The sequence below is a fragment of the Manis javanica genome, chromosome 3 (genome assembly GCF_040802235.1).
Source record: "Manis javanica isolate MJ-LG chromosome 3, MJ_LKY, whole genome shotgun sequence".
In the NCBI taxonomy this organism is placed as follows: domain Eukaryota; kingdom Metazoa; phylum Chordata; class Mammalia; order Pholidota; family Manidae; genus Manis; species Manis javanica.
Window position 1 is genome coordinate 165672148 of NC_133158.1, and position 13423 is coordinate 165685570.

Genomic DNA, 13423 nt, shown 5'->3' on the forward strand with positions numbered 1-13423 from the left:
TATACTAGAATTAAGATCTTCTGAAATTCTAGGGAAGGGACTTGAGATAAAGGTCTAGAATGGTATGAACCCTTAATTTTCATTGTATATTATTGGTACTACTGGATTAAATATATATATTTAAAATACACATATATTACTTTTTCATTAAAAAGTTATTTTTGAAAGGGAAGAAAAAATGTATAAAGAAAAAATTTACATCTCATCTAAGGTGATAGATTGAATCTGTGGAAAAGCAGAAAACATCTTGAATATTCTAAGATCTATAATAACAGTTCAGAACCAACAGAGTTATTACCCTGATGTATATAATCCGTACACATGCAGTTCTCACACTCACCTGCCAAAATGAAGAACTATATACCGAATGAGATCACCCTGCTTTTCCATTTTGTTGTCTGTGACCATGGGCATCAATTTGTCATAGTATTTGGCAAGGTAAAAATGTCCATCCTCCCACTCGGGCAGGAACAAGGTCACATCCTGTAAAAAAGAACACAGAATATTCTTACCTAACAAAATCCCACACTCTGTGCTGGGAAGTATGAGTAAATGATCAGGGATCAAAAGTATGAGACCCACATCTAGTCAGAACAAAGTCAAAGGCAGACTGACTCTTTGATGTGGATAAAGAATAGATATTTTTTTATAAAGGTTTTCTCAGGATTGCTAGATAGTTCTGGTGGGTTGTCCACTGAACAAAACCAAATAATGTTGGGATAATTAGCTGTTTAGGGACAGAAAATTCCATTTATGTTTTCATTTATATGATACATCAAAATAATTTCCAAGTGGATTAAAGTATTTTATGAATGCATGTATGTATATGTGTATTTTTGTTTAAAAAAAAACTCAAAGAAAGGAGAATATCAAATCTTTGAAGAGGAAAGGACCTTAGAAACATAAAAATGTGGGTTTAAAAAAAAATCACATATTTTCTCCAAGATCTTTCTCCAGGTATTGCCCTGCCTCTAAATTCCTTCACAGTCAGCCTTCTGAAAAGATTTCTCCACCTCACATTCACTCCTCAAACTGTTTCTCAATGGCTCCAGTCTTCCCCACTCCACTAAAGCATCTCCTTAAATCCAACTTACTTTCCAATTCTGATCTCATTTGAACTCTCTTCAGCATGTTTTCTGTTGTCTACACCATTTCCTCTTTGAAATATTTTCTTCTCTGGATTTCCATGAAACCACAATCTTCCAAGTTTTCTCCTACCTCTCTGGCCACAACTACTCAGATCTCCTTTGTTGTTTCCTTTTAAATATTTGTGTGGTTTATTAATTTTTAAAAATATTACTTCAATATGATGGAAAACACACAGAATATCAGACTAAAGAAAAATTTTTAAATGAGGTTCCATTTTTAATCCAAGCAAGTTTGAGAACATAGTTTAGACCAGCAACCTTAAATGAGATCTTGAGTTACCTCAATCTAATCCTGAAACCTTACAAATGCAAACCTGTCAGCAGACAGAAGAGAGAACAAGACTAGACATATGGAACAGATGCTGGACTTGGGTGCTCAGGCCGTAGGGACGAGGCTGCCATTATACCACTCCCATATAGTCAGTCACAGGAGAAGCAAAGAAAATGAAGGAAAATGCTAATTATTAAGATTTCTTCCAAGAAGACATTTTCAACCTGTTTTTATGGTCTATCTTCCTTTCTTTCTTCTTTTGACTTCCTCCCTCCTGCCTGCCTTCATTCTTTTCCTACTTTAAGCTTTAAGAATTCATTTTGGCAAGCAAAACTTACATATAAAAAATATACAAATCATGTACATACAGCTCTATCAATTGTCACAAAGTGACCACACACATATACAAGAACTCCAGAAACACAAGACCTCCCATTCACCCTTCCAATCATTACCTTTTATTCTCTAAAAATAACCACTGCTATAGACTGTTTATGCTCCCCTCCCCCAATTCATATGTTGAAGCCTAACACCCAATGTAATGGTATTTGTGGGTGTGGCCTTTGGGAGGTGATTAGGTCACGAGGGTGGAATCCTCATGAACAGGATTAGTGCCTTTATAAAAGAGATCCCTAGATATATGGTGGGGGGAGGTGGTCTTGTCCCTTCTGCCATGTAAGGTTATAACAAGATGGCCATCATGACCCAGGGAGCAGGCCCTCATCAGACACAGAATCTTCCAGCACTTTGTTCTTGGACTTCCAGCCTCCAGAACTGTGAGAAATACATGTTTAAGCCACTCAGTATAAAGTTAGGATTGTTGAAAGCAGCCCAAAGACAACCACTGTCTCAATTTCTAATACAATAATTTTGTTTTGCCCATTTTTGAACTTTATATAAATGGAGTCATATGGTATGTATTATTTTGTATCTAGCTTTTTTCATTCAACATTATGGTTGTGAGATCAATCCATGTTGTCACATGTAACTTTGGTTTGTTGGTTTTCACTGCTATATAGTATTTCATTACAGGAATATGCTACAATCCATTCTATAACCAATTAACATTTGAATTTCACTTTAGAATCATCAAATTATGTTGGTATAAACATTTTTGGACATGTCCTGAGGGAGACATGAGACATGTTGAGTATTGGCAGAATGACTGAGTTGTAGTTTTATCACCTTTAGTATGTAATGTTAAACTTTTCCAAAACGATTTTACCAATTTATAATTCCAGCAGCACTGTGTTAGAGTCTAACTGCTCTATAGCCTTTCTAACATTTGAAACTATAAATCTTTAAAATTTTAGCTGTACTGACAGGTATACAGTGTTATCTCATAATGCTTTTTTATTTACTATTACTTTTTACTACACTGAACACATTTTCTTTTTTACTTTTTTTGTCATTTATTCACTTCTGTGTAGTTTTCTACCAATTTCTTAAGCTGAGTTGTCTGAATTTTTCATACTGACTTTTAAGAGTTCTATTATATTGGGAATATGACCCTTTTATCATTTATGTGTTGCTAATATAACCTATGGCTTGCTTGCCTCTACCTTCATAATGGTATCTCTTTTGATAGAAAAGTATATATAATTCTTAATATATTAAAAAATAATTTTAATGTGGTCAAGTTTATCAATCATTTCTTCAGGTAGTGGTTTTGGTCTGCTTAGTAAGTCCTCACCTACCTCTAGGTTTAAAGATATTCTCATATTTTGGGACTTTATTCCACAATATCACCCAGAATCTGTTTCTGGGTTCTCTGTTCTGTTCTACTGGTTTATTTCTCTCTCTTTTTATGATATTTTATTTACTTATTTATCTTTTTTATATAGCATCATCTTTATTTTTTTTATATAGCATCATCTTTATCTTTTTTATATAGCATCATCTTAATTACTGTACCTTTATTATAATTCTTGATAGTATGCTTGTTATTCTCAGTTTGCCCTCCAGACACACTTGTCACACTAACCTTTATTATCCTGCTATGTATCCCAAAAGATTAGCAATGAGTTATGTCAAAGGGCCCACTTGCCCTCTAGTTTCTAATCAGGTTTAAGCAATGGGAGATATCAACAGGAGATTAGAGGAAAGCAGGAGAGAGGTCAAGGATTTTATACCTCCTGACTTCCTCTCTGCTGGGCTGCATCTGACAGTGGCTGTATTTCCTTTCTGATACTCAAGTTGTAATCCAACAGCCCTCTTCTAAAACCGTAGCTCTCTTTATAGATCCCATTAAATGCTCTCCCCTAGTTCTTCATTGAATTCTCATCTCTTTACATTATCCAACCTATTTTCTATCTGCACCCTGCCTCACACACATAGACACTCTATGACAGATTAGAGTACACCAAGAAGGCATAACAACTAAATGCTATATGGGATCCTGAATTGGATTCTAGACCAGAAAAAGGACATTGAGAAAACTGGTGACATTTGAGTAACGTCTGTGGACAGTTAACAGTACTGTATCGATGCTAATTTCCCACTTCTGATCATTGTACCATGGTTGTTTAAGACAGTTAAGATTAAGAGAAGTTTGATGAAGGTATATGAGGGAATTCTTTGTACTACTTTGCAACTTTCTTTTAGATTATTTCAAAATAAAAAATTTAAGAATAAAGTGACAGTGAGAGAAAAAGTGTATCTTGGTTATTGTATGGCCTTTGCATTTCCATATAAATTTTATTAATTTTTTTAATGATGTATGCACAATGTAATGCACAAATCTTAGGGTACAGCTCAATGCATTTGGACATGTGTATACACTCACACAACTATCACCTAGATTAAGGTATCAAATATTCTTGCTAATTTTTTATCCCTTCACCTATTTCACCCATCCCCCTAACCACCCTCTCCTATGGCAAATACCTATCTGTTCTCTGTGTCTGAGTCTATTTCTGGCTTATTTGTTCATTTGTAAATTTAAAATTCTATTTCTCAATTACCTGTTACCATCTGATGAAGACGGCATTAAACCTGTAAGTCAATTTGGAGAGAAATGACATCTTTATATTACTGAGCCTTCCCATCCATAAACATATTACAACTTCCAATTTCTTAAATTCTTTCAAAAACTTTACTCAATAATGTTTTAGTTTTTTTCTGTAGTGGTCTTATATATCTTTTGTGTAACTTCATCTTATTTCATATTTTTATGCTATTATAAACAGCATCTCTTAAAAATTTTTAAATCAACTTTTTTGAGGCATTAATTTTCATATGATAAAATTTACACAATTTAAATGTCTAATTTGATGACTTTTGACAAATATATACATGTAGAACCATCATTCTAATCAAGAAATGAACATTTTCAACTCCCACTAACTATACACAGCCTTTGCCACCAATCTCAATTTGAATTTCTCTCAATCCTATGTGAGCTCTGGAAATTGTGCTTCTTACCCACCCTGCCCTCTCCACTGTGATTGTTCTTTCCTCAGCAGTTGTTTCTAGCAGGGCCTCAGAGTTTTAAGTTATGTATGTGCAGCCTGGTATTCAGTCAAAGACTCAGGGGCATTTTTGTGCAGATCTGGAACTCCTGTTTAACTCCTTTTTGGTTTGTCTGCCCTACAAATTCTAACCATCTGCTCTTACTTTATTATTTTCTATCTTCTACATTCTTTGTTTTGTTTTGTTTTTTCTCTTTTCAGTTCCTTTTTTAACTTCTTGGGATTAATACTTAGCTGACTAATTTTGAGGCTTTATTTTCTTCTAATATGTGCAAAAAAAAAATGTTAGATTCCCTTTAAGAATAGCGTTGGCTGTATCCTCCAGGTTTTGATATGTCATATTTTTATTTATTCAATTCAAAATACTTTTAAATTTTCATTGCAGTTTTTTCTTTGACCCAGGGTCACTGAAAAGCATCTCTCTTATAACAGTAGAGCTTGACACTTAGTGTGGGGAAGCTGAGGTTTCTATGGCCAGGATCCTCACTGAACTTAAACCACCTGATGATGTAACTGGCCTGTTGCTAGGCTACTGCTTCCACACCTTTAGGCAATAAGCTATTATTGGGCTATATATAGAGCTTGGCCCAGTGCTCTGGGCGGAGGCAGGGACACTAGTGCTCCACCTACCACCAGGAGAACACGCTGGGTAATAAACCCCTTCACCCCAAAGAACGTTCTACTGTCATTTCTTTGGTCACACTGAATCCATAGCAAACTTGCTGGGGGCTGAAACCCATTGGCAAGACACCTAGTAAGGAAAATGTGTGTTAAGAAATTTTCAAGCTAGGATGTGATTAACTTCAGGGAGTAAAGTGAAAGGTTGTGCTGTAAAGTGTTAATAACATTCTTCTTTTTAACACGGGTGGTGGTTTCATGAGTGTATTTTCTTTGTGAAAATTCTTCCAGCTTTAAACTTATGTTATATACACACTGTAAAGTCAAAAAGATTCCTGGCTATATTTATGTATGTGTTGTCCAAATGGACTTTAAAATCACTTTTTCCATTTTCAAAAACAAAAAAAGACTGAGTTTCTAACTCAAGTTCATTATACATATACTTGCCTTATATTTTTTCATAACTGCATTGCTTTCAAAGTTAGCTGTTTCTTCCATAAATCGGCCTACTAGTAGCATAGCTCGACCATGGATTAACATGTTCTTACCCTCAGATGGGGTTTTATTTTCAGGAAAACATAATTCAACACCCTTTTGAAGAACAATTAGCGCCTGGTGAACATCACCCTAAAAGAAAAAAGGCAACAACAAGCCATTTATTTTAAGAACGTTAAAATAAATACATTTTCTGAAGAACAAATTAAGTTGTTAGCATTTAAAGTTCATTAAGGATGTTTATGGATAAATCTACTTGTAATTTCATGTTTATCTCTCATTTTCTGCCTTTGAAAAAGGAAGCATTGCTTCATTTCATATAGAACTCTTATATTCTTTTATTCATTTGCTCATTCATTTTACAGTCAATCAAAGTACAAGGAATTAGAGATATATGTAGATGACTGGGGATGAACAAATATGAATAAATCGAAATCTCTAACTTAAAAAAGTTCAGTCAAATGAGGAAACAGACTATGTAAAATAGTAACAAAACATGCTAACTGCTATTATGAGAAAAAAGTACATAGGTATGATGAAGGATAAGAAGGGAAATCCCCCAAATTTACCTGAAGATATAGGAAAATGGAGAACAGCAGTCAGGAAAGATTATCAAATGAGGATCATCAGAATTAGTTCTTACAGAATGAGTAGAAATTTTACCAGCAGAGAATTCTGTGATGCTCTGGAAACCATTCCTCTTATAGACACCCCCCACCACCCCATGATTATTCCTGGTAGAAGGAATAATAATTATTAACTGGGAGAAAGGAAATAATCTGGTTTTAGCTGAAGCCTCAAGGATTTGTGAGAGAGTGACAAATGAAGTTGGAAAGATAGATGGGGACTTGATCTGAAAGGCTCTTGTGCAGTTTCTAGAAGTCAAACTTAATCCTGAAGGCATGAAGAATACTTCACAAGATTTTAATCAGGGGAGCAATATGATTTAATGTACATTTTAGAAAGATCAGGGTGCAGCAATGTACAGAGAGAAATAGATTCAAAAAAAGGGTGTTAATATTAGAGACCATAAATGCTAAGAGTGTGAATGAAGCAGCAGAAATAAATGAAAGGGAAAAGACTCAAAAGATATATTTCTTTCTTTATTCCACATACAAATATGCAGTGCAATATTATGATTAACTATAGTCATAATGATGTGCATTACATCTCCATTATTTATTTATTATATACCTGGAAGTTTACATCAAAATATCAAAAGATGTTTCTAAGGTAGATTTAGTCTCCAATTGGATGAGCAGAGTGAGAAAGAGAAGTTCAGAATGATCCCCAGATTTCTGTCTTAGATGAAAGGATGCAATAGAGGCTTATTTAGAAAAATAGGGAATATAGGAGGAAAAAGTTATTGAATAGATGATGAACTACAATTTGAACATATTGAGCTTAAAGCATTACAATATACGGACTAGCACTAGTTCAGAAAATGTCCAGGTATTGACTAATACCAGCTGAATTATTACTTTCACCTTCTATCCAGGAAATATCTCCCTTGTCCTTTCTCAGCCACCATAAAGTTCGTGCAATTGCAGATGGCACCAGCTATAATGGCTAAGTGTCAAGAACAGAACATGCTATGCCACCTACTAGCTCTAGACTAGTGGCAAGCATGAGGAGATACATACTTAGTAGATATTTATATCTGGGGCATAAACTTCGCAAGTAGTTCACATATTTAAAAGTACCCCTTGTCATTTCTATAGCTTTAATCTGGGGAATGCTGGAACTTTTGTTCTGAAACTAAACCCTTCCTGACAGGCTACATTAGAATTTAATCTTGACAGTAATACTGCAAGTCCACCCGGAACTAATTATTTGCCAAGGATTTAAGTAAGGGATAGTGTTACTTTCACTCAACAAATATTTTCTGAGTGTCTACTACATGCACCCTGTATACATACAGATGGTAAAAGCAAAGTAAAAATTGGTTGCTTCCCTCAAGAAGAAAAAGGAGAGATGTAAACTGAAAGAACTGCACTTCTGTCCTGAAATAGAAAGATATTTGGGAACTTCAGGATAAAATTAATAGTTTCTTCTGATCACGATAGACAAATGATAAAGATGACAGAAAAAGGTGGTTCTGAATGTGAATTAGGGATTGTCTCACAAGTCAAGACTGAGACAATCTTTTAGTTAAATTGTTGAATACACCGACTGAGACAATCATAACTGAATATGCATATGTTTATGATGACCATTCCCGTGGCCTAATTTACCTTGGACCACAGCCACTTTGCCCTTTCCACATACAGTTCAGCAAGTCGTGATTCACCAGCATTAAGGAGAGCATTGTAGGCCGTCTGGTGGTGACCAGCTTTTCTAGCTACTCTGGCACTCTGTAGCCAGCATTCTCCAACCATTTCATTGTAGTCTGGTCTAAAGGATTGTGACAAAAAAGGGGGAAAAGAGCATTTTTAAATGTATTCAACAATTGAACTAAAAGATCTGTTCCCAGCATGGAACCTTCTCAATGCACAATTCAAAAGGAAACAAAAATTAACTTATTATGAAAAAAGATTTTAATTTTATTGGACTACTCCGTTTTTACAGACCCCATATCTGTGATGACCTTATTATTGACTTATATCTGTACCTCCCCAGACACGTTTTCTTTTTAATCTTTTTTTAAATTTTTTACTTATTTTACTGATTTTTTTTATTTTGGTATCATTAATCTACAATTACATGAGGAACATTATGGGTACTAGACTCCCCCCATTATCAAGTCCCACCACATAATCCATTACAGTCACTATCCATCAGCATAGTAAGAAGCTATAGAATCACTACTTGTCTTCTCTGTGTTGTACAGCCTTCCCTGTGCCCCCTGCTACATTATGTGTCCTAATCATAATGCCCCTTTTTCCCACTTATCCCTCCTTCCCACTCATCCTCCCCAGTCCCTTTCCCATTGATAACTGTTAGTCCATTCTTGGGTTCTGTGAGTCTGCTGCTATTTGGCTCCTTCACTTTTTTCTTTGTTCTTATACCCCACAGATGAGTGAAATCATTTGATACCTGTCTTTCTCCAGTTGGCTTATTTCAAAGAGCATAATACCCTCTAGCTCCATCCATATTGTTGCAAATGGTAGGATTTGTTTTCTTCTTATGGCTGAATAATATTCCATTGTGTATACCTTCCACATCTTCTTTATCCATTCAGCTACTGATGGACACTTAGGTTGCTTCCATTTCTTGGCTATTGTAAATAGTGCTGCGATAAACATAGGAGTGCATACGTCTTCTTCAAACTGGGCTTCTGCATTCTTAGGGTTAATTCCTAGGAGTGGAATTCCTGGGTCAAATGGTATTTCTATTTTTAGTTTTTTGAGGAACCTCCATACTACTTTCCACAATGGTTGAACTAATTTACATTCCCACCAGCAGTGTAGGAGGGTTCCCCTTTCTCCACATCCTCACCAACATTTCCTGTTGTTTGTCTTTTGGATGGTGGCCATGTGGTTTTAATTTGCAATTCTCATTGTGGTTTTAATTTGCATTTCTCTAATGATTAGCAATGTGAAGCATCTTTTCATGTGCCTGTTGGCCATGTGAAATTCTTCTTTAGAGAAGTGTCTGTTCAGATCCTGTGCCCATTTTTTTATTGGACTATTTGCTTTTCGTTGAGGTGCGTGAGCTGTTTATATATTTTGGATGTCAACCCTTTATCGGATCTGTCATTTATGAATATATTCTCCCATACTGTAGGATGCCTTTTTGTTCTATTGGTGTCCTTTGCTGTACAACTTTTCAGCTTGATATAGTTCCACTTGTTCATTTTTGCTTTTCTTTCCCTTGCCCGGGGAGATATGCTCATCAAGAAGTTGTTCATGTTTATGTCCAAGAGATATTTGCCTATGTTTTTTTAAAAGTTTTATGCTTTCATGACTTACATTCAGGTCTTTGATCCATTTCGAATTTACTTTTGTGTATGAGGTTAGACAATGATCCAGTTTCATTCTCTTACATATAGCTGTCCAGTTTTGCCAACACCACCTGTTGAAGAGGCTGTTATTTCCCCACTGTATATCCATGGCTCCTTTATCATATATTGATTGACCATATATCTTTGGGTTAATATCTGGACTCTCTATTCTGCTCCACTGGTGTGTAGGTTTGTTCTTCTACCAGTACCAAATTGTCTTGATCACTGTGGCTTTGTAGTAGAGCTTAAAGTTGGGAAGCAAGATGCCCCCCACTTTATTCTTCCTTCTCAGGATTGCTTTGGCTATTTGGGGTCTTTTGTGGTTCCATATGAATTTTAGAACTATTTGTTCCAGTTCATTGAAGAATACTTCAGTATTTTGATAGGGATTGCATTGAATCTGTAGGCTGCTTTAGGCAGGATGGCCATTTTGACAATATTAATTCTTCCTAGCCAAGAGCATGGGATGAGGTTCCATTTATTATTGTCCTCTTTAATTCTTCTTAAGAGTGTCTTGTAGATTTCAGGGTATAGGTCTTTCACTTCCTTGGTTAGGTTTATTCCTAGATATTTTATTCTTTTTGATGCAATTGTGAATGGAATTGTTTTCCTGATTTCTCTTTCTGCTAGTTCATCATTAGTGTATGGAAAGCATCAGATTTCTCTGTATTAATTTTGTATCCTGCAACTTTGTTGAATTCAGATTTAAGTTCTAGTAGCTTTGGAGTGGAGTCTTTAGGGTTTTTTATGTACAATATCATGTTATCTGCAAATAATGACAGTTTGACATCTTCTTTACCAATCTGGATGACTTTTATTCCTTTGTTCTGTCAGACTGCCATGGCTAGGACCTCCAGTACTGTATTGTATAAAAGTGTGGTGAGTGGGCATCTTAGAGGAAAAGCTTTCAGATTCTCACTGTTAAGCATGATGTTGGCTGTGGGTTTCTCATATATGGCCTTTATTTTGTTGAGGTACCTGCCCTCTATACCCATTTTATTGAGAGTTTTTATCATGATGGATGTTGAATCTTGTCAAATGCTTTTTCTGCATCTATGGAGATGATCATGTGGTTTTAGTCCTTCTTTTTGTTGATGTGGTGGATGATGATGGATTTTTAAATGCTGTACCATCCTTGGGTCCCTGGGATGAATCCCACTTGATCACGGTGTATGATTTTCTTGATGTATTTTTGAACTCAGTTTACTAATATTTTGTTGAGTATTTTTGCATCTATGTTCATCAGGGATATTGGTCTGTAATTTTCTTTTTTTAGTGGGGTCTTTGCCTAGTTTTGGTATTAGAGTGATGTTGGCTTCATAGAATGAGTTTCGAAGTATTCCCTCCTCTCCTATTTTTTGGAAAACTTTAAGAATGGGTATTACATCTTCTCTATATGTCTGGTAAAATTCAGCAGTGAATCCACCTGGTCTGGGAATTTTGTTCTTGGGTAGATTTTTGATTACTGATTCAATTTTGTTGCTGGTAATTGGTTTGTTTTGATTTTCTGCTTCTTCCTTGGTTAGTCTTGGAAGGTTGTATTTTTCTAGGAAGTTATCCATTTCTTCTAGGTTTTCCAGCTTGCTAGCATATAGTTTTTTGTAGTATTCTCTAATAATTATTTGTATTTATTTTGGGTCCGTTGTGATTTTTCCTTTCTTGTTTCTGATTCTGTTGATGTGTGTAGATTCTTTTTTACTTTTTATAAGTCTGGCTAGGGGCTTATCTATTTTGTTCATTATCTCAAGGAACCAACTCAAGGTTTCATTGATTTTTTCTATTGTTTTATTCTCAATTTTATTTATTTCTTCTCTGATCTTTATTATGTCCCTCCTTCTGCTGACTTTGGGTCTCACTTTTTCTTTTTCCAGTTTCAGTAATTGTGACTTTAGACTATTGACTTGGGATTGTTCTTCCTTCTTTAAATAAGCCTGGATTGCTATATACTTTCCACTTAGAACTGCCTTCACTGCTTCCTATAGAAGTTGGAGCATTGTTCTGTTGATGTCATTTGTTTCCATATATTGCTTGATCTCTGTATTAATTTGGTCATTGATCCATTGATTATTTAGGAGCATGTTGTTAAACCTCCACGTGTTTGTGAGCCTTTTTGTTTTCTTTGTACAATTTATTTCTAGTTTTATACCTTTGTGATCTGAGAAGTTGGTTGGTAGAATTTCAATCTTTTTGAATTTACTGAGGCTCTTTTTGTGGCCTAGTATGTGGTCTATTCTGGAGAATGTTCCATATGCACTTGAGAAGAATGTGTATCCTGCTGCTTTTGGGTGTAGAGTTCTGTAGATGTCTGTTAGGTTCACTTGTTCTAGCATGTTGTTCAGTGCCTCTTGTGTGCTTACTTATTTTCTGTCTGGTGGATCTGTCCTTTGGAGTGAGTGGTGTACTGAAGTCTCCTACAATGAATGCCTTGCATTCTATTTCCTCCTTTAATTCTGTTAGTATATGTTTCACATATGTCAGTGCTCCTGCCTTGGGTGCATAGATATTCATAATGGTTATATCCTCTTATTGGACTGACCCCTTTATCATTATGTAATGTCCTTCTTTGTCTCTTGTTACTTTCTTTGTTTTCAAGTCTATTTTGTCTGATACTAGCACTGCAACTCCTGCTTTTTTCTCCCTATTGTTTGCATGAAATATCTTTTTCCATTCCTTCACTTTGAGTCTGTGGGTTTGAGGTGAGTCTCTTATAAGCAGCATATAGATGGGTCTTGCTTTTTTTTATCTATTCTATTATTCTGTGTCTTTTGATTGGTGCATTCAGTCCATTTACATTTAGGGTGATTATTGATAGATATGTACTTATTGCCATTGCAGGCTTTGGATTTGTGATTACAAAGGTTCAAGGGTAGCTTCTTTACTATCTAACCATCTAACTTTAACTTGCTTGTTAAGCTATTATAAACACAGTCTGATGACTATTTCTCTCCCTTGACTTTTCCTCCTCCACTCTTCATATGTTAAGTGTTTTATTCTGTACTCTTGTGTTTCCTTTGACTGCTTTTGTGCATAGTTGATTTTATTTATTGCCTTTAGTTAATATTTGGTTGGTCTGCTTTCTTTGCTGTGATTTTATTTGTCTGGTGACATCTATTTAGCCTGAGGAGTACTTTTATCTAGAGCGACTGTATAGGTGGTGTGTGGGAGGCAAATTCCCTCAACTTTTGCCTATCTGTAAATTGTTTAATCCCTCCTTCAAATTTAAACAATAATCTTGCTAGATACAGTATTATTGGTTCAAGGCCCTTCTGTTTCATTGCATTAAATATATCATGCCATTCTCCTCTGGCCTGTAAGGTTTCTGTTGAGAGGTCTGATGATAGCCTGATGAGTTTTCCTTTGTAGGTGACCTGTTTTTCTCTCTCTGGCTGCTTTTAATACCCTGTCCTTATCTTTGATCTTTGCCATTTTAATTATTATATGTCTTGGTGTTGTCCTCCTTCGGTCTCTTTTGTTTGGA

At 35.4% G+C, this 13423-nt stretch overlaps 1 protein-coding gene across 5 annotated transcripts in view; it reads right to left on the bottom strand.

Moving 5' to 3' along the window:
- ATR (ATR checkpoint kinase) overlaps nucleotides 1-13423 on the bottom strand; it is a 127888-nt gene that overhangs the window by 21849 nt on the left and 92616 nt on the right. For all 5 annotated transcript variants that reach the window (XM_073232325.1, XM_017660861.3, XM_073232328.1 and 2 more), the window contains 3 exons: nucleotides 8237-8396; nucleotides 5955-6134; nucleotides 341-483 (listed from right to left, as the gene is read on the bottom strand). In XM_073232325.1, coding sequence (XP_073088426.1) covers nucleotides 341-483; nucleotides 5955-6134; nucleotides 8237-8396 — 483 coding nt within the window. The remainder of the gene's footprint in view (nucleotides 1-340; nucleotides 484-5954; nucleotides 6135-8236; nucleotides 8397-13423) is intronic.